The 20,749-nt window shown below is 34.7% G+C and overlaps 1 protein-coding gene across 1 annotated transcript in view; it reads left to right on the forward strand.

Moving 5' to 3' along the window:
- LOC126880060 (chromaffin granule amine transporter-like) overlaps window positions 1-20,749 on the forward strand; it is a 45,050-nt gene that overhangs the window by 21,669 nt on the left and 2,632 nt on the right. Inside the window, exon 5 of the mRNA XM_050643715.1 lies at window positions 1,294-1,485. Coding sequence (XP_050499672.1) covers window positions 1,294-1,485 — 192 coding nt within the window. The remainder of the gene's footprint in view (window positions 1-1,293; window positions 1,486-20,749) is intronic.

The following is a 20,749-nucleotide window of genomic DNA, read 5'->3' on the forward strand; positions in this document are numbered from 1 at the left end:
TCTAACCACTCGCCAATTTTCATGCAAATCGATGGAGGTTCAACGAGATCGGAGGTAATAGCCCATATCCACCTTCAGTGACTACACTATATGTCTCCAGGGACATATGGCATATATCCGATACTGTTGCGTATGGGTTTAGAGTTACTGATACCACACATATACAAGCTCCTTAAAGCCAGTTTAGCCATGTGGAGTCATACCGGAAATATGGTAAAAGGTTTAAGTTATATACTTGCCGAATGTAGGTAAAGTATCAGACTTAACGCCAATGTCATATAAACAAAAAAACCCATCGCCTTTTCTATTAAAAATGCTGTAAAGACTTCGAGATAGATACATAAGAGACGAAGTGCTAAAAGATAATCTTCCAAGCAATCCTCAATATGCATACCAATCTCGTAGCTTTAAGAACTCAGCGTTAGATGATCTAAAGAAGCTTATCTCAAAGTCAATAGAGGACAAAAAGATAGCAATGGTCGCTTTCTTATGATGAGTGGACAGAGCACACCTGCGATAATATTCAGATGGACAAGGGCGTCTCTAGAGAATAGGCTAGTAATATTGACTCTGGTTAAAGCAACAATTAAATCAAGAGCAGATAGAGACTATCCACAAGGAGTTGTCCTGTGGAGGAGACAATCAATTTGGCCAACTTTGGTAGATTATCTTCTCAACAATCTGTCCAAAAAAGACTTTTACGGTCTAGCATACGCTGACGATATTGCAATCTTCGTCAGAGGCAAATTCGTCCAGGTTGTATCTGGTAGAATGCAAGCTTGATATCTGACGTAAATAAGAGGGATTGACTTTTATAGTGTTTAATTTTGGACCTAAACAAAGATATATACAGAAGATCATTTGAGATATGGTTTGATAAGTGGAATCATTTGAGACGTAGCTCTATCGGATAATATTTAAGAGCCCGTGAACTGTCCAAGTAATAAATGAGAAGGTCCTCAGGAAAACGATATAGAACTGTGATGTTTTGACCACCATCACATCTCCAAATCTACTCGGACACATTATGCGAAATAAATCCAGATGCCATTTTATTAATGTGTTTACTAAATTGTTTTTTTCTCTCATATACCTACTTTTCTAACATGCTTGTGATTCTAATCTTAGTATCCACTGTTCTGTCCATTAATCATTTTGATTGCTGCTTTGTTCATGCACAAGTAAAAGTACTTGCTTATCTCTAGAATCAGTTGGATATAACAACGTATTTATTGCATCTATTAAAACAAATTGTTACTAAAAAAGGTTCAAAATGTTTTATTGTTATTTTAGGTCTTCTGCCGATGGTCCCGTGGAGAACATCCATAATAGCGATGGTGTTGATTGGACTAAGCTGCTACGCTCTTCCATTAGCAAATACGATGTCACAGTTGTCTCTGCCACATTTTGGCATCGGTCTGGGTGTGGGAGCTGTGGATGCAGCTTTGGTTCCTCTTTTAGCATCTTTTGTGGATTATAGGGGAGGTAATTGATTAATTTTTCTTTTAACATAAAATAATACTAGAAAAAGACTTCTTCTTTTTGTATAGACATGACTCTGTCCGTTTTTTCAATGTGCCTCTAGTAAGTTGTCGTTCCATCATTTTCGTGGTCTTCCCACTGATCGTCTTCCTATTGGGGAACCGTCTCTCGCTCTCCTGACTACCCTATTTGTTGTCATTCGGCGTATGCGGTCATTCCATTCTATTCTTCTGTTTCTTACCCAGTTATTAATGTTATCCACCTTGCATTTCCGTTGTATATCTGTACTTCCAGCTCTGTCCCATACAGTCTTACCATCGATTTTTCGAAGGGTTTTTATCTCCACTGTTTCGAGGAATCTTTTTGTCCTCTCTGTGTCGGGTCGTGTTTCTGCCGCGTATGTCATTATTGGTCTGATGACTGTTTTGTAAATTCTGCTTTTCATTTCTTTTCCGATATTTTTTTTCTGCATATTGCGTCATTCAGGTAACCGGCGGCTCTGTTTGCTCTATTCACTTGATCTTCGACCTCTGTTTCGAGCCTTCCGTAGCTAGATAGTGTGATACCTAGGTATTTAAACTCCATCACTTCTTCTATTATCTGACCTTCCAGCTCCAATTTACATTTTATTGGATCTGCTGTTATAACCATGCATTTTGTCTTTTTTGAGAAAATTAACATGTTAAATTTTCTGGCGATTATGTTGAATTGGTGCAGCATACGTTGTAAATCATCTTCACTTTGAGAGATTAGTATTACATCGTCCGTATAGCAGAGTATTTTAAGTTGTTTTTCTTTCATTTGGTATCCTTTTTTAGTTCTTACTTTTTTTATTATTTCGTCCATGATCAGGTTAAACAATAAAGGACTCAAGGAATCCTCCTGTCTTATCCCATTGTCGGCTTCAATTGGGTCAGATAGTTCATCTTCCACTTTTAATTTTAGAAAGAGAAAATTCTAGAAAACGACAATTAACACAATTCCTCACTACACCTCTCATTCAATGACTATGAGAAAACCTTCGATAATATAGGTTTATGGACATTTGAACAGGTTCAAATTGTTCTCCGCATATATTCAACATGCAGAGTATGTGAAAAGAAGCTGGGCGTTGGAATATTTCGAGAAATGAACATCGGATTAAAAAACTGAAAAATTCATGTCAATGTTTTTCAAAAATCTATCGAATGACACCAAACACAACTTTCCAACCACACCTCCTAGAGCGGGGGGGGGGCAACTTTAAATGAGAAATCCCCATTTTTTTATTGCGGATTTTTGGATTCCCCATAAAAAAATTAGTAACTTTTATAAGGAACATTTAATTGTAAAATAGTTATTTTTGAAACAGTTTGTGAAGTATGCTTTTTGCGAACGCACGCGATGTTTAGAGCACGAGCGACAGCGAAGCGAGCGCGATACATCGCGTAAGTTCGCAAAAATTACTTCACGCACAGATTCATACAATATTGTATCTACGATAAACAAATAAAAAACTGTAACTCTTCGTCACTGGAATTCATTTCTATTCTACAATTTTTAGAACTTTGACATTTAAAAATACTAACTTCTTTCAAACCACAAAACTGTCAAAACTTTTGTTGTAATTGATTGCTCACATGTCATCACCATGACAACGCGAAAGTAAAGGATATTTGATTATATGAAAGTGTGCCAAAAAAAACAGTGCGAAAAAATAACCCATTTAAAATACATTGTTACTTCACGCACACTTTAAATCCTTCACGCGCTGCTATCTATAATGACAGTTTTCACAAACTAAAAATTTATACATAATATAAGATAGAGTAGATAAAAGGATTTATTGTCATACCACATGGGTAAATTATAGAAACGGTCTAATATCTCGAGAAATACAGTTCCAAAGGAAAAACCAAAAAACCGCACTCCTACCCCTGGGGGTGGGGCGGAGAACAAGTTTGAAAATTTTAAATGAAAAACCACATTTTTCATTAACATTTGCAGATTAAGATTCTACGTGAAAAAATAAAGAAGTTTTATTTCAACTTTTTTTTCGCAATAAAAAATGGGGGTTCCTATTAAAGATTTCAAGGTTGTCCCCCACTCCTCCCCCAGGGTAGGGTGGGGAGTAATATTGGTGCCATTCAATAAATTTTTAAAAAATATGGAACACGTGTGTTTTTCATCTTTTCATTTAGAAGTGTTCTCGTCGATTATAGCGCCATCTATCAATTATTCGAAAAAAACTTCGAATAAAAGTTACTTCTGCATAAGGAAACCAATTTTCAATAAAAAAGGGGGTTCCTATTTAAGCTTTTAAAATTGTCCCTCACCACGGTTCTAGGGGGTGGAAAGGGGAGTAATTTTTGGTGTCATTCGATAGATTTTGAAAAATATTGAACATGTGTTTTTTAGTTTTTCGGTCCGATGTTAGTTTGGCTAAATATTCAACCGTTCCACTTCTTTTCACTTACCCTATGTAATATATGTTACGGGCCGGCGTAGCTCAGGCGGTAGTATGCTTGGCTCGCGTGCTGGTAGACCGGGGTTCAAATCCTATTTCCGGCAAGAACAACTAGACATTTTTAAAATGTCTATAGGCCCCAGGTCGACTCAGCCTGAATAAAATGATTCCCTTGGGTAAAACCAGGGGTAATAATAGCTTATACCTTATACCCTTAGACCCTGTTACCTTATACCGTAGGCCCTAGATATAGCAGACTACCCTGCTATAATCCCAAAGCCGCATCAGCAGTATAAAACGGGAGACTATTATTATTATGTATGTTAACCCATAATTTATACCAAAATCTTACTGTAAAATATCAGCTAAACTGAAGACTGAGATTTAGCAACGCATTTACATATATTATTTTCTCCTCTGTCTGGTGGATGAGTCTTAATACTTTTACGCTTTTTTTAAACACTGATCACCAAAAGGTTTTTGTATATACCTTAATTAAGCTAGCTCGATGCACGAACTGAGAGACTACATTATTTACATACGATTAAAAATCAAACCGTACATGATAAGTAACTTAAGGTTCCAAGATATGGACATGAACCAGGATCAATTTAGAGAAACCAGATAGAATAAAGAAAATCCAAGGACTCATGGTAGACAGATGCTGTGAGTATATTAGTGAGATTAAAAAATTTATGAATAAGGAATCAAATCACAAAAATCACACAATAACATGGGCGCCCATACCCATGCTCCTCATTGCCCCCTAGCTTTTCGGGTACTTTAAACTATAATATATTCAGCTCTGTGATAAATCACTCCCGTTAAATATAACGCAAAGTTATACCGTAGTTAAGTTCAGTACCGGCGCTAGGGTATAAGGCGCCCGCCTGCAAAACTAGCATAGGCGCCCTTCGGTTTCTTTTACATTAGTATTTTGTATAGCACCAGCAAAAAAAAATTTATTTTGGCGCCCCCAAGCAGGGGCGCCCGCCTGCAGTGCATCCCTTGCAGGCCCGTTACCGCCGGCCCTGGTTAAGTTATAATCGTCGAATTGGTGTGATTATCATATTTAACTTAACTACTTGCTTTATTTCTTGACAGTTCTTGAGTTATCTGATGTATCAACTGTCGCTTTATAACGCGACGTTAAACGTGCAGTTATGGGTATGAGATATCTTTGTAGTTAGGTATGTAAGGATTGTAAGGTTAAGTTTATGTTTTGATTTGTTTTTAGATGGAAATCAAGTTAATATTTTTAACGTAGAACGCTGCTTCAGGTTGTCCTAGGAAGTGCGGCAGATTCGTGCAAATATTATAAGAATTGCATTTAACGATAGAAGCATATAATTTGGACCACATATAATACACATATTAAAGGTTCAAATTTAGATATAAGGCCATCTCATATTTTGCTTTTTACAAAGTGGCGGGCATTAAAAAGGGCTACTATACATATGTGACTGATAGCACGATAACTTTTGAAACAAAAGTCCGATTTCAACCAAATTTGGTATATGTTTTTTTTTATGTATAATATCGAGGTCTTGAACCGGAAGAAACGGTTTACCAGAAGTTGTGTTTTTCCTGGTTTTTTATGTAAAAATATGTTGTCTTTTTTTTCAATTCTTTCACCCTGTATATAATAATTTTTCAAAAAGGTAATACCACCATTGAAAAGAGCGTAAAAATATTTTTTATGAAATATTTTGAACATTTTAGTTATGTTAATTTCCATTTACTAAATGCGTAACGTATCTTCGCATGTACCTATGCAGATTGTTGCAAATATTATAAGAATTTTTGTGCATTTAATGGTAGAAGCATATAATTTTGACCGCATATACTACACATACAAAGGTTCAAATTTAGATATGAGGCCATCTCAGATTGTGCCTTTTACAAAAATGGCGGGCATTCAAAAATTTCTATGTATTGTAGGTACTATAAGGCCGTCCTCACATGGGTCGATCGAAGACACGTCTCGAAGTTCGCGCGTCTTGCTCGTCTTGTACGAACCCTGCGTCACAAGCGATAGCTCTGCGCACACTATAGTCGATTCAGTTTGCTCACAAATTCCAACCAGGAAGAACGCATTTTTTATATATCAACCAAAACGACTATTTCGTTCTGTGAAAAGTACGGTATTGTTATATTTTTAGTATACCCCATTCCACGAATATACGACCCTCTTGGATTATCGCGCCAACGAATATTTTATTGTGTAAAATATAAAGAACGAAAGTAAATTGCAAATTATATTGTTGTTTATTGGAGTAATTTTTAGAGCAAAATTCTTTTGTACTTCTTATGTTGCACACTAAAATATTCGTTGTCGCGATAATCCAAACGAGGTTAGCAAATGTGTTAGGGCGGTATGCCAAGTATCTGAACGAGTCATAATGATTCAGTTGAACGCGAAACCCAGAAACATAAATTTAATACAAGTGTACTTGAAGAACTTGACAAGTTCTACGCCGATGTAAAAACTGTTACCGACCAACTCAAGACTAGAGATCTCACCATTCTGATGGGTGACCTTAATGCTAAGATAGGAAAAGGCAGACAAAGTAATATTATTGGCTGTTATGGACTGGGCGATAGAAATGAAAGGGGAGACTATTTCGCAGATTTTTGCAAAGAACATAATCTATGTATAATGAATACCTTTTTCAAATTACCTAAAAGGAGATTATATACGTGGAAATCTCCAGCAGATACCCTCAATAATATCGTAAGAAACCAAATTGACTACATAACCATCAGTGAGCGTTACAGAAATGCAGTAAAGTCTGTGAAAACATATCCTGGCGCCGATGTGCCATCTGATCACAATATATTGTTAGCCGAAATAAAATTAAAACTTAAACGGATAAAACAACAACGATCCTCTAACAAACTGGATACCGATTTTATTAGAAACAACAGTCAGGGGATTTCAAACAATTTAGAGAGCAATTTTGAGAATAGCGAACAACAAGAATCCATCGAGGATCATTGGAACCAAATCAAAACGATTATAAGCAACTCAACTCCAAACTTCAAAGAGAAAAATCAAAAGAAGCAACAGTGGATGAACGATGAGATTTTGAATTTGATGGAAAAAAGACGCAAATTTAAGAATCAAAACATCGAAATGTATAAACGCATTAATAAAGAGATAAGGACTAAAATACGAGCGGCAAAAGAAACATACTTTGAAAAAAAATGTTTAGAAATTGAAGAGTTGCAGAGAAAACATGATTCATTTAATATGTATAAAAAAAATAAAAGAACTCACCGGTCAGAACAAAAAACATGCAAATAACATCGTTGATAGAGACGGAAAACTGATTATCACTGATTTGGATAAAATAGACAAATGGAAAGAATACATTGAGGAACTGTTTAATGATGAAAGGCCCGAGCTTGAAATTAACGAAGTAGTTACAGGACCTGACATAACTATGGACGAAATTGAACAAGCAATAAGATTAGCAAAGACCAGAAAAGCGACGGGACCAGACGAAATACCGAATGAAATAATAAAGCTCTTCGAAAATTCAGGTAAAAGATCTCTCCTTCATATTTTTAATAAAGTTTATCAAACTGGCTATATACCAACGGATTGGCTGCTGTCGACTTTTGTGACGATACCTAAAAAAGCAAACGCGAAAAGATGTAGTGACTACCGAACCATTAGCTTGATGAGTCATGTTTTAAAGATATTTCTACGAATTTTGCACTCTAGGATGTACCAAAAAATAGAAGAACAGCTTGGTGATACACAGTTTGGATTCCGCAATAACCTTGTGACCAGAGAAGCATTGTTTAGTATTCAGGTTATGGTACAGAGAAGCAGAGATGTCGGACATCCGGTTTATATTTGTGTCATTGACTTTGAGAAGGCCTTTGATCGGGTAAAACATACGGAAATGATTGCTATTCTTCAGAAAGTGGGTATTGATGATAAAGACCTACGCATTATCAAAAATCTTTACTGGCATCAACGTGCAAACATCAGGATTGGCTGGGACACGTCTGAAGAACTTCAAATACGAAGAGGAGTAAGGCAGGGCTGCATTTTGTCCCCACTAATATTTAACATCTATTCTGAGTTTGTTTTCAATAAAGCAGTGGATAATGCTCAATGTGGTATCAAAATGAATGGCGTCAATATTAATAATTTGAGATATGCGGATGACACGGTGTTAATTGCGAGCAATTATGAAGAACTTCAACATCTGATTAATAGGATTACCACAACGTGTGATGAATATGGACTCAAGCTAAACACCGCAAAGACCAAGGTGATGGTTGTCTACCTTGGTTGGTACCTTGGTTGTAATCTAAATGAGAACTGGGACATGAGCAAAGAAATTAGAATACGTATAGAGAAGGCCAGAGCTGCATTTTTTAAGATAAAGAAACTTTTATGTGGAAACAACATTACTTTGAATCTTAAAATTAGATTAGTGAGATGTTATGTGTTCTCTACTCTTTTGTACGGTGTCGAAGGTTGGACTTTAACAGATACTCTTCTCAAGAAATTGGAAGCCTTTGAAATTTGGGTATACCGAAGAATCCTACGAATAAGTTGGGTGGATAGAGTTCGTAACGAAGTTGTTTTGCACCGGATGGGAAAAGTCACAGAAGTCGTCAGAACAGTTAAAAATCGAAAACTTGAATATTTTGGCCATGTTATGCGACACCCAGAGAGATATAATATACTCCATTTAATAATACAAGGCAAGGTAGACGGAAGAAGAGGGCCAGGTCGAAGAAGAACGTCATGGCTTAAAAACCTGAGAGAATGGTATAACAGATCCTCTGCATCCCTTTTCCGAGCTGCCGTTAACAAAATTGCTATAGCCAATTTGATAGCCAACGTTCGATAATCGAGCACGGCACATGAAGAAGAAGATAATCCAAAACAGTCGTATATTCGTGGAATACACCATATAATTTGTATACAATGAGCATTACACAATTAAGGGTATTTCTCTACTTCCCCAACGAATTTTATAATTAACACCTAGAAACACAAGTTCAATGTTTTAGAATTTTATATTACAAACAATATATTTCCACAAAGCTAGTAGTACTACTATTAACGAAAATAACATTCACCGATCTTTAAAAAAAACTAAAATTTAACATAGTGCAAAAATCAACAAAAGACAAAGGAATCAAATAAAATAAAGATTAAAAAGGGTTCAAGGCAGGTTTTGTTTATATTCGATTCAGATTTGGACTACCATCTCCATATAGCAACTATTTCAGCATCCTTATGCATCATCAGTGAAGTTTATGCAGTCACAACTCAAATAAAATAAACTTGGAAACGTGCGTCTCACTCGAACTTTCTCGTGCGCTACGGATCGCAAGAGACGAGAGTCGTACAAGACGAGGAGATTTGCAATGCTAAACGCCTCGTGTACGAAGCTCAATGCCACAACGAAGGAACTTGAGTGGCAGGAAGAGATCCACGCGACTGAAATCGAGTCGACTAGTTCGAGCGTCTTCCCATGTGCGGACGGCCTAACAGTTATATATAATTATAATTATATATTTTATAAAGGCTTATGACTTTCAGGTAGAAAATCATTCTCAAAATGCAAAATCATAATTACAAATATTTTGAGTGTAGCAAACACAATAATAATTTATAATGATTATTAATTCATATTATTTACTTACTTTCGTAAATATTCTTAATTACTTAAGAATTAAAAATCTTCCTTTGTAGATGGTATATAAATTCTATTAAAAAATGTTTCTTAAAAATGATCCAAGTTGGACTAAAAGTACATCACAAATGTTTTCGGTTTTATCAGACCATCATCAAGTTAAACTCCAGATGTTAGTAGTTAAAACTAGTCACAGAATTTGGTCACATGCACATGACCTTTTATTTACAAAATTTGAGCCAGTGCGGCTTAATTTAAAGCGACATTAAGTCGATGTTTAAAGATTAAAAATTATTGCAATGTTGTCTTCATCTTTGTTCTACACTTCATGGTGAATGTGCTTGTTTTGTGAAACAGCAGGAACATACTCTTGCTGTCTCACAAAACAAGCACATTCACCATGAATTTTATAGCAAAGGTGACAACATTGTAATAATTTTTAATGGTTAAACATCGGCTTAGCGTCGCATTTAATTAAGCCGAAATGGCTCATATTTTGTAATTAAAAGGTCATGTGACCAAATTCTGTGGCTAGTTTCAACTACAGTGGAATCCCGATAAGTCGGCCCCCGATAACCCGGAAGTCCAGCTAACCCGGACCGATTTGCATCAGACAAACATTTCAACAATAAAAATGTATGTAATATAATATTTGAGAGATAATGGGTATTTGTGTAATTTGAACTATACGATAGTAAATATGACTCATGGCACACGGCGTTCATTGTTTCGGATTATCGGAAACAACAGGCACCTGTTATTCCTTTATTTATTTCAAACTGTCTTAGCATTGTTTAAAAGAGACTAAAATACTATTTAAAAAATTCTTTTTTAAACAATGGTCTTAGTCTCTACTGTTCTTAAATTAACATAACATCGTGTTACTCTTCGCCGATGTTACCGGTTTTTATTGAAGGTATGCGAAGGTAAATAACTAGTTTTATTTTCTACCAAACAAAAAAAATAATAATAAGAAATCAAAAAAATCGGAGAATTCACAAACTATTTATTCTTATTAACCAAAACAAAAAAAATTCATATTAATCTTAATTGAAAATATAAAAAAAACCAAAAGGAAAAGGTAAAAAGCTCAACTAAAGTTTATATTTGCCTCTAAGAATATTCTTTTCAGCGTACACCCATATTATAATTCTTAAAACTATGTAATATTATATTTAGGTACTATTTACAAGAAAAAAATACAAAACCGAGATATTTCTCAGACTGCTGTATGGTGTGGTGGCTTAGACAGGCAAAACAACGTTCTTTTAAGAGAAGTATTGGTTTGATCCTACCTTATGTTTTTTTCGTCGATGTTATACACGTGGATGATGTCGTACTGCATTTATATACTTGGATACTTCACAGATATACAGGTTATATAAATATCGACCCTGGACAAGGGTGTTTCAAAAAAACTCACAACATCAAAATGAATTGGAGAGAAAGAAAAATTGTTGGCCTGAAATGAATAGATACATCAGCATGCAAGCAGAGCAAAAGGTATAAATTAAAATTACTAAAGGTTTCCCTTTAGACAACGAATCAGGTGTTAAAAAAACAAAGCTTACCTTAAAGATAGCGTATGGCCAAAAAGAAAGGTCTTGGGGACCTAAATATCCAGATATTTTAAATCCTTGCTGAGCAAGACAATCGTCAACTTCATCAAATTGAATATTTCTTAATTAGTTATCTGGATTACTTCTGATTAAATATCCTCAAGGAGTTTCATAGGACAATACTAACTTGTCCTCATGAAGTGTAAATCAAAAGTGAGCAAGATATGACACTAGACAGGTAAAGACAAAGAGATGACCCTTACTAGACAGGTAGCAATGTATACCTAAAGCCTACTTCATGCCTGATTTTCTATATGATTTCGGACTTAAAAATGGCTTGATAGCCGCTAATGTTCAAGACAATATAGAAGCCTGATTTTTATAATTGTTTAGGCCAGTACTTGTGACAATAAAGCAAAAATTATGACAATCTTATTTATAAGAATCGTTTCTAGTTGCTTAGCGACTTTTAACCCGTAACAACCCCACCCTTACTTGCAAAAAGTTTCAAAGAAACTTTTAAGTCCTAACGGTACAAAACAAAATAAAAATAAAACAAAAATAAAAAAAACAAACCAAAAAAAATAAAACAAAAACTTGTAAAGATAACAAAATCTTACAATAAAATTTTCAACACATTGTAACTCTATACTTCCACATCAGGAGGTTTAGACTTAATGTCCTTAACCTCACTGTCCTGAGTAACCGGTTTCAAATCTTTTGCATTCCAGGTTCCTGCATGAGAGCCATTTTCATCAACAAGTTCATAACTCCATGGGGAGACCACTTTCTTAATACTAAATGGTCCTACAAACTTTTGGGCCAATTTTGCGCTGAAATATCTTGTAGCATCAGACTGAACGAAATTTCTTCTCCAAACCATGTCCCCCACTTTATATGTTTCTGTCCTTCTTCGCAGATTATATGGAACTTTACTTTTCTCATACGCTGACTTAAGTTTCCTCCGAACATCAGAAAACAGTTTATCCAGAGATTCCTTCCTTGTTCCGATATTATACTGACCTTGTTCAGACTCATGTCTATTTTTATTGGCATTCACATTGATTTCCCTACCAAAATTAATAAGGTTCGGTGACACTCCAGTGACTTCATGAACCGAACATCGCAAGGCACATGTAATCTTCGGCAAAATAAGATCCCAGTGTCTTTGATTTTGAGAGACATAGGCCGTCAACATAGTTTTTATTACTCTATGAACTCTTTCCACGGGATTAGCTTGTGGATGGTATAGTGCTGTAAACTTTAATTCAATACCATAGTTTGAGATAAGTTGTTGGAATGTATGGCCACGAAATTGTGCTCCATTATCCAACAAAATTCTCTCTGGTACACCATAGACTAGAAACACCTCATTTTCTAGCAACTTAACTATGTTGGCTGATGTCGCTGCTCTAATTGGGAAAGCTAAAATAAATTTGGAAAAGCAATCTAACACGGTGAAAATATACGAAAATCCTGAAGTGGTCCTAGGTAAAGGTCCAACTAAGTCTATACTGATGAGAGTCCATGGATGAGTGGCAGTCGGCTGCTGAGATAACAATTGACCTCTAGGACGTTGCTGTTCTGGTTTTATCCGTTGACATGTTGTACAGTTCTTTATATAGCGTCCTATATCTGATCGCATCTTTGGCCAATAATATTTTTGACTAAGTCTTCCAAATGTTTTTGAAACGCCAAGGTGTCCATACGTTGGAGGATCATGATGATCTCTTATAAGGTTTAGTCTTTGTTCCCTTGGAACAACCGTTACCCATTCTGATAAAGCTAGTTCAGGGTATCGCGGTTTTATATTCTTCAAAAGTTTTCCTCCCTCTATCCTCCAAAGTGGATAGTTTCTAGGAAATTTGTTGACCTTGGAAATCATACCCAAGTACCATCGGTCTAGACTGACCTGTGTAGAAGTAGAACAGTCTACATCCAAAGCATTTATGCAAGGAACTGCACGAGATAGTGCGTCAGGCACTAGATGATCTTTTCCTTTCCGGTGTATGACTTCAAAGTCATATGCCTGCAAACGCAGAGCCCAACGAGCAATTCTGCCTATGGGGTCTTTAATGGAAAACAACCACTTTAAACTAAAATGGTCTGTAATAACTACAAATTTAGTAGCTTCTAAGTATGGTCTTAGTTTCTCTACAGCAAATAGAACGGCGAGACATTCTTTCTCTGTAGTAGAATACTTCCTTTCGGTTTTTGTCAGTGATCGACTCAAGTAAGCTATAACGTGTTCTTCATCTCCATGTTTTTGAGAAAGAACAGCCCTCAATCCATAGTCACTTGCATCTGTCTCTACTATAAATGGTAAAGAAAAATCAGGACACGCCAAAATGGGTGCCGAAACTAAATATTCTTTAACCTTATTCAGGGCGTTCTCACATGTCTTATTCCAAACGAATTGTACATTTTTTCGAGTTAGTTGAGTGAGCGGTGATACAACAGTACTAAATGATGGAATAAATCTCCTTTACCATGATGCCATACCTACAATCCGACGAACATCCTGAACAGTTCTCGGTGTCGGTATTCCCAGTATTGCTTCTACCTTTTCTGGATCGACAAGTAATCCAGATTTATTTACTACGTAGCCTAAATACTTCAATTCTGAACGACATATTAAACACTTCTCCCTATTAAGAGTAACACCAGCGTCGGTTAAACGCTGAAATACTGTCTCTAAAACTTTTAAATGCTGCTCAAACGTTGATGTACAAATAATTATATCATCAAGATATACAAAAACATAACTGTCTAATTCGGGACCTAAAATATTGTCAATTGCACGCTGCCATGTAGCAGGAGCTGAATGTAGCCCAAAAGGCATACGACGAAACTGAAATAAACCTCTATTAGGCACTGTGAAAGCAGTTAAAGGTCTAGATTCCATAGCTACATTTATTTGCCAATATGCTGATTTGACATCCAAGGTAGTTAAATATCGTGCATCTCGAAGTTTATCTAGAATAGATGACACATAAGGAATTGGATATGCATCCGGAACGCTTACCGCATTTAACTTTCTATAGTTAACACAAAATCTCCATTTGTCATTCTTTTGTACCATGACTATGGGCGACGACCACGGTGAGGTTGAAGGTTCTACTATGCCTTTTTCTAACATTTGGTCCAGTTCGGTATTAACTACCTTTTGTAGAGCTGGTGACAATGGGTAGTACCTTTGTTTAATGGGTGGTGAATTGGTATGTATCACATGCTCCACGCCCTTTATACATCCTGTCTCTTGAGATGTCATTCCTAAAAACGCTTTATCTACAATCTTTTGTAATTGATCACATTGTTCTTTATTTAATGAATCAAAGTCCTGGATTCCAGAAATTAATACACTATTTAACTCTTCTTCACGGTTAAAAAACCATTCTCCCTTAAAAAGGTCTGGGACTATCCCCATAGCTGACCAAAAGTCAATACCTAAAATAAGCGAAGAAACAAGGGATGGGATAACTAGAATATTCAAAACACGAACCCGATCTCTTAACCGTACTGGTACAGTAATAGATCCTATACTTTCACATGAATCCCCTGAAGCAACTATACATGATTTCTTGTTATCTTCATTTAATGGGCAAATGTCTTTAAACACATCCCAACCAGATTTTCCAAGAATGGTTCGTGATGCTCCACTATCCAATAATCCAAGTATATCCTTTCCAAGAATTGAGACACTCAAGTATGGTCGTTGATCACCTTCAGCATGGGCTAAAATGTATTCAAGGACCGCTGTATTATCAGTTGTCGGAGTTGATTTACATTCCACTCCACTCGTCCGACTTACCGAGGGAGAAAAGCTGCGTTTTTTTGAACATCTGGGACAGTTTTTCGTTGTCACATTGTTGCATCCACATTTATAACAGAAGAACTTCTTAGGCTGGTTACAATTTTTAAACTTGTGTCCCTCAGATCCACAATTAAAGCATGTACCCTTATTCAAATGTTCAGATTTATCGCTATTTGCAACTTCTTCTGTAAACACAGGTGTTGTAACCGGACTCGTAAAAATAGGAGTTGACGGCTTTCTATAAGCTAATTCAGGTTCTACCAAAAGTCTGGTGCTTGAAGGAGGAGGGCAAAATTGTCGAATCCTTGTTTCCATTGCTTCCATAGCCTTGGCTAATGAACAAAGATCACTGATGTTGCTAATTTTTGTTAAAGCCAAGCCCTGCTGAATATAAGGAAGCATATTCCTACGAATGATATTCAGTCTTTCTTCTTCGTTAGGGGGGATCAATAGTTTCTTGAATAGATTTTCCATGACTGAAATATAGTTTATAACTCGTTCCTGTGAGCCCTGTGTTCTTCTTCGGATTTCCTCCCATAAGGAATTCTCATAGTCATGGGGCTGGAAAGCAGACCTAAGTTCCTGGACCAGATTATCCCACGATGTAAAATTTCCCATTCTGTACCAGAGTAAGGCGTCTTTGGTAAAAAGTTCTGGAGCCGAACGAAGTAGTCTCTCTTTAGATACTCCTCTTGAAACTCTGAGTTCCTCCACTCTTTCTAGAAAACTAGTAACGCTCGAGATTCCATCATATTGTAATCTCCATCTACTTATATCAACGTTCTGAACATCATGCTTTAAGAAATCTAGCGAATCCATTATTTTACTGTTGAAGTTAGATGAAGGTGTTTCCAGATTAAAATGTCGAGCTAAAGTATTATCAATCTCCCTTGTAGGTACTGTTGCACTACTTCCATTATTAAAATTGTGCCTTGATAATCTTGTATCAGTTTGTGGTTCCGTATGCCTATTGTGATTTTCAGAAGAATTCATTTCTCTACTTGAATTAAGTGGTCTATTTATAGCACTGAACATATACTCTTGATTCCCATCTGATATTCTGCTTGAAACCCTCAGAGAACTAGAACATCTTTGAGAATGTACTTGTGATTGTATCGTGCTATCATGTTGATTTTCTTCAAAAACCTGCCTTAAGAATGAAACTCTATTGCCTGCAGTTGGTGAACTGTTAGTAGCTCCAAACAGCGCAGCTTCAATAGGATGCTCTTCAGCTAATGATTCTGAGTTTACCAAACCACATTCATGAGACCCGGAATGAACAATTTCAGGCAATAATGGAACTGAAGTATCCAAAAGTGAGATGTGCTCTACTTGATTATCTTTACCAAAGCTCTCATAAATCCTGTTGACTTCTAATAGTAACCGTTTGTGCCAATCTAATAGTTGATTCCTTTGAGCTTCCTGTTTTTCGTTGCATTGAAGTCTGTTAAGTCTAAGTTTAACATGTGTTAGACGGGAACTAATTCTTTTAAATTCATTAGTTCTGTTCTGTTCATTAAAATGTTCTATACCTTCTTCCAGATCGCTAAGTTTCCCTGAGCACAACGAAAACTCAAAAGATGGGTCTATATTAACCACCTTAGGAGAATCTCTTTGTCCCTCTCTTTCTGCTTTAAGAGCTTCTCTCAACGTAGCCCTTTTCGTGTGTACATTTGCATCAATTGGTAAACTTCTTATTGATAACTCATAACTGAGTTCATCACCCAAAAGTCTATTAACCTTCATATTAAGTAAACCGAAAAAGAATAAAATAAAACCCTATCTCGGTTAGAGATAAAGAAATATGATAAAATAAGAGATGAAGTATAAAGTAAAGACAAAAAAAATCTCAACAATATATTATAGTATCCTATTCTTAAATATTTTTGCGTGAAATGGCAACACGCAACCCTTACCCAATGTTACAAAAAACAAAAAAAAATAACTTTAACTACTACTTTAAGTTATGCGAGCTTACAAAAAACAAAAAAAAAATAACTTCAACTACTACTTTAAGTTATGCGAGCTAGTAGTAAGTCAATACACAACTATTGGGTTAAATCCGAACACTAAAACCGATAAAATACTATGCAATATATATTTTATGAGGTGCAATAATTTTGAGCCACCCTGTATATTGGAAATAAAGGAATAAAATTAACTATTTATTTGCAAGAAATCAAGAAAGTGTCCACAAAGCACAAAAATCAAAAATATTGTGCCTAATAATATTTATGTACAGCAGTGTATATCAAAATATCTGTGTAATATGTAATAATAATTAATATTAAGCCACTATGCCATATCAAAAATCAAAAATTTTATGCCTAATAATATTTATGTACAGCAGTGTGTATCAAAATATCTGTGAAATATGTACCTAACAATAATTACTATTATGCCACTATGCCATATCAAAAATCAGAAATTTTATGCCTAATAATAGTTATGTACAGCAGTATATATCTTTATATCTGTTAAATAATAATATGTAATAATACTCAATGCTTTATAAAATAAATAATAACAAAAAATTTTACGTTGGAGCGCCAAATGCTACTCTTCGCCGATGTTACCGGTTTTTATTGAAGGTATGCGAAGGTAAATAACTAGTTTTATTTTCTACCAAACAAAAAAAATAATAATAAGAAATCAAAAAAATCGGAGAATTCACAAACTATTTATTCTTATTAACCAAAACAAAAAAAATTCATATTAATCTTAATTGAAAATATAAAAAAAACCAAAAGGAAAAGGTAAAAAGCTCAACTAAAGTTTATATTTGCCTCTAAGAATATTCTTTTCAGCGTACACCCATATTATAATTCTTAAAACTATGTAATATTATATTTAGGTACTATTTACAAGAAAAAAATACAAAACCGAGATATTTCTCAGACTGCTGTATGGTGTGGTGGCTTAGACAGGCAAAACAACGTTCTTTTAAGAGAAGTATTGGTTTGATCCTACCTTATGTTTTTTTCGTCGATGTTATACACGTGGATGATGTCGTACTGCATTTATATACTTGGATACTTCACAGATATACAGGTTATATAAATATCGACCCTGGACAAGGGTGTTTCAAAAAAACTCACAACATCAAAATGAATTGGAGAGAAAGAAAAATTGTTGGCCTGAAATGAATAGATACATCAGCATGCAAGCAGAGCAAAAGGTATAAATTAAAATTACTAAAGGTTTCCCTTTAGACAACGAATCAGGTGTTAAAAAAACAAAGCTTACCTTAAAGATAGCGTATGGCCAAAAAGAAAGGTCTTGGGGACCTAAATATCCAGATATTTTAAATCCTTGCTGAGCAAGACAATCGTCAACTTCGTCAAATTGAATATTTCTTAATTAGTTATCTGGATTACTTCTGATTAAATATCCTCAAGGAGTTTCATAGGACAATACTAACTTGTCCTCATGAAGTGTAAATCAAAAGTGAGCAAGATATGACACTAGACAGGTAAAGACAAAGAGATGACCCTTACTAGACAGGTAGCAATGTATACCTAAAGCCTACTTCATGCCTGATTTTCTATATGATTTCGGACTTAAAAATGGCTTGATAGCCGCTAATGTTCAAGACAATATAGAAGCCTGATTTTTATAATTGTTTAGGCCAGTACTTGTGACAATAAAGCAAAAATTATGACAATCTTATTTATAAGAATCGTTTCTAGTTGCTTAGCGACTTTTAACCCGTAACAATCGTTCCGATTGTGACCGTATTGTTTATACGATGTCAGTTGGACAAGTATAAAAACAAAATTCGACACCGAGTGTCGGCATCTTTTGTAAAACATAGGCGGCGCAATAGAAAATAATGAGTAAACTTTTATTTTAAATTATGGTCTATGTCTATAATTTGTTAAACAGTAATAATATTGTTAATTATTCACATTTCTTTATGAAATTGACACCAAATATGATTAAAAATACATAATACAAATGCAACTTACCATGCTTATTAATTTGAGAACTAAAGAAATGAGCCTACACAAATGAGCCTATGTTGCGAAAATACTGTCACGGTCCATTACTTTTGTGTCAAGTTATCTTTATTGACACCAAAGATGATTAAAAATACATAATACAAATTCAACTTACCATGCTTATTAATTTGAGAACTAAAGAAATGAGCCTACACAAATGAGTCTATGTTGCGAAAATACTGTCACGATCCATTACTTTTGTGTCAAATTATCTTTATTCGCATCATTGATTAGTTATCTATTTAGAGTACTGTAATCGCCAACCCATTTTACATCTATAAGTCATTTATTAATATGCAAATACCCGTCAACGAATACATAATTGTCTAAGTTCAATGCATAATAATCACCTAATTAGGAACTGTAATGTATTAGGGTGATTCGCCTTGTTAGATATCGCTGTGTCTAGGTACACGCTAACGTGTACGCAAATAAAAAAGTTAGGTACACGCGAAACGTCATCAAGTCAGTGACGTCACTATTTAGCGTGCACTGTTACTGGTTTTTTGCGTACACGCTAACTTGATCCGCGTGTATGCTGTGGTAAGAACATACCGCGAGTATCAGAGAGTCAGAGTGTTAGAATGTGTTTAATTGCGTTTTGTGTTTACACTTTAATATTGATTATTAAAGAGATTTCTTATGTTTTATTCGTTTAGTGTTTGTTTTTAAATTAACTATGGAGTATGGACAATTATTTAGTTCTTTTAATGAGTTTAACAAAATTTTAAAACAGTATAAAAAAGATAAGAGATTATAAATTAATATATATATATATATATATATATATATATATATATATATATATATATATATATATATTTTAGTTATAAGTGAAACAGTATTACTGTCCAAAATTAAAATAAAAGGAAGACCTAAAGCTTTCACAATAATAATTAACTTGTTCTGAAGCTATTTCCTTGTGACATTTTTGTAATCAACTATTCTAAATGGGAAATAAGCCACAATTTAACTAAAAAATGATTTTATTAAGTTTTTGACGTCAAAATCGGATGTCGTTGTCAAAATACAAAATATTAATAAATTAAACAAAATTGTTGTTGCTTAGTAAAAAATTTATTTTAATAGTTTATTTAATCTGACTAATATTTGTATTTTGAAAACGACATAGGATTTGGACGTCAAAACGTTAGTAAAATCATTTTTTTAGTTAAATTGTGGCTTATTTCCCATTTAGAATAGTTGATTATAATAATTAACTTGCGTATAAAAATTATTTTAACAATATTTTGTACATGTCATGTCAACTAAATAGATATTTATTTTGTTAACCTGAAAATATACTTTTATATATACATACATTGATTTATTACAAATATTAAGTTTGAAACATCTGAATAGTTCTGCTTCCCTACCCTTTAATAACAAATATTTTTCTATCAAACAAACATTAAACATATCAAAAATATCAAAATAGCGTGTAGGTTCCAAAATATACAGTCACTGCGCACGCTAAATAATGACGTCACTGGCTTGATGTAGGTTATTTCGCGTGTACCTAGACACAGCCGTTAAATATAACAACTAAAGGTTGAAATAGTATGAACAAAGCAAATCTAAAATAATTTGCAGGTTACAATAAATGACCTCTTATATTATAGCAAACTAATAAAATGTATTCAGCCCATTCTAACTGAAGATGACCATTACAGTCAAAAAATTCTTATTGGTCACTGTGGTGATTGCTATAACAAAATTCCATTAATTACGATATCCAATCTGCGCAATTTCGCGTCATCAAATCTTATATAATATAT

The sequence above is a fragment of the Diabrotica virgifera genome, chromosome 2, assembly GCF_917563875.1.
Source record: "Diabrotica virgifera virgifera chromosome 2, PGI_DIABVI_V3a".
NCBI classification, from domain to species: Eukaryota; Metazoa; Arthropoda; class Insecta; order Coleoptera; family Chrysomelidae; genus Diabrotica; species Diabrotica virgifera.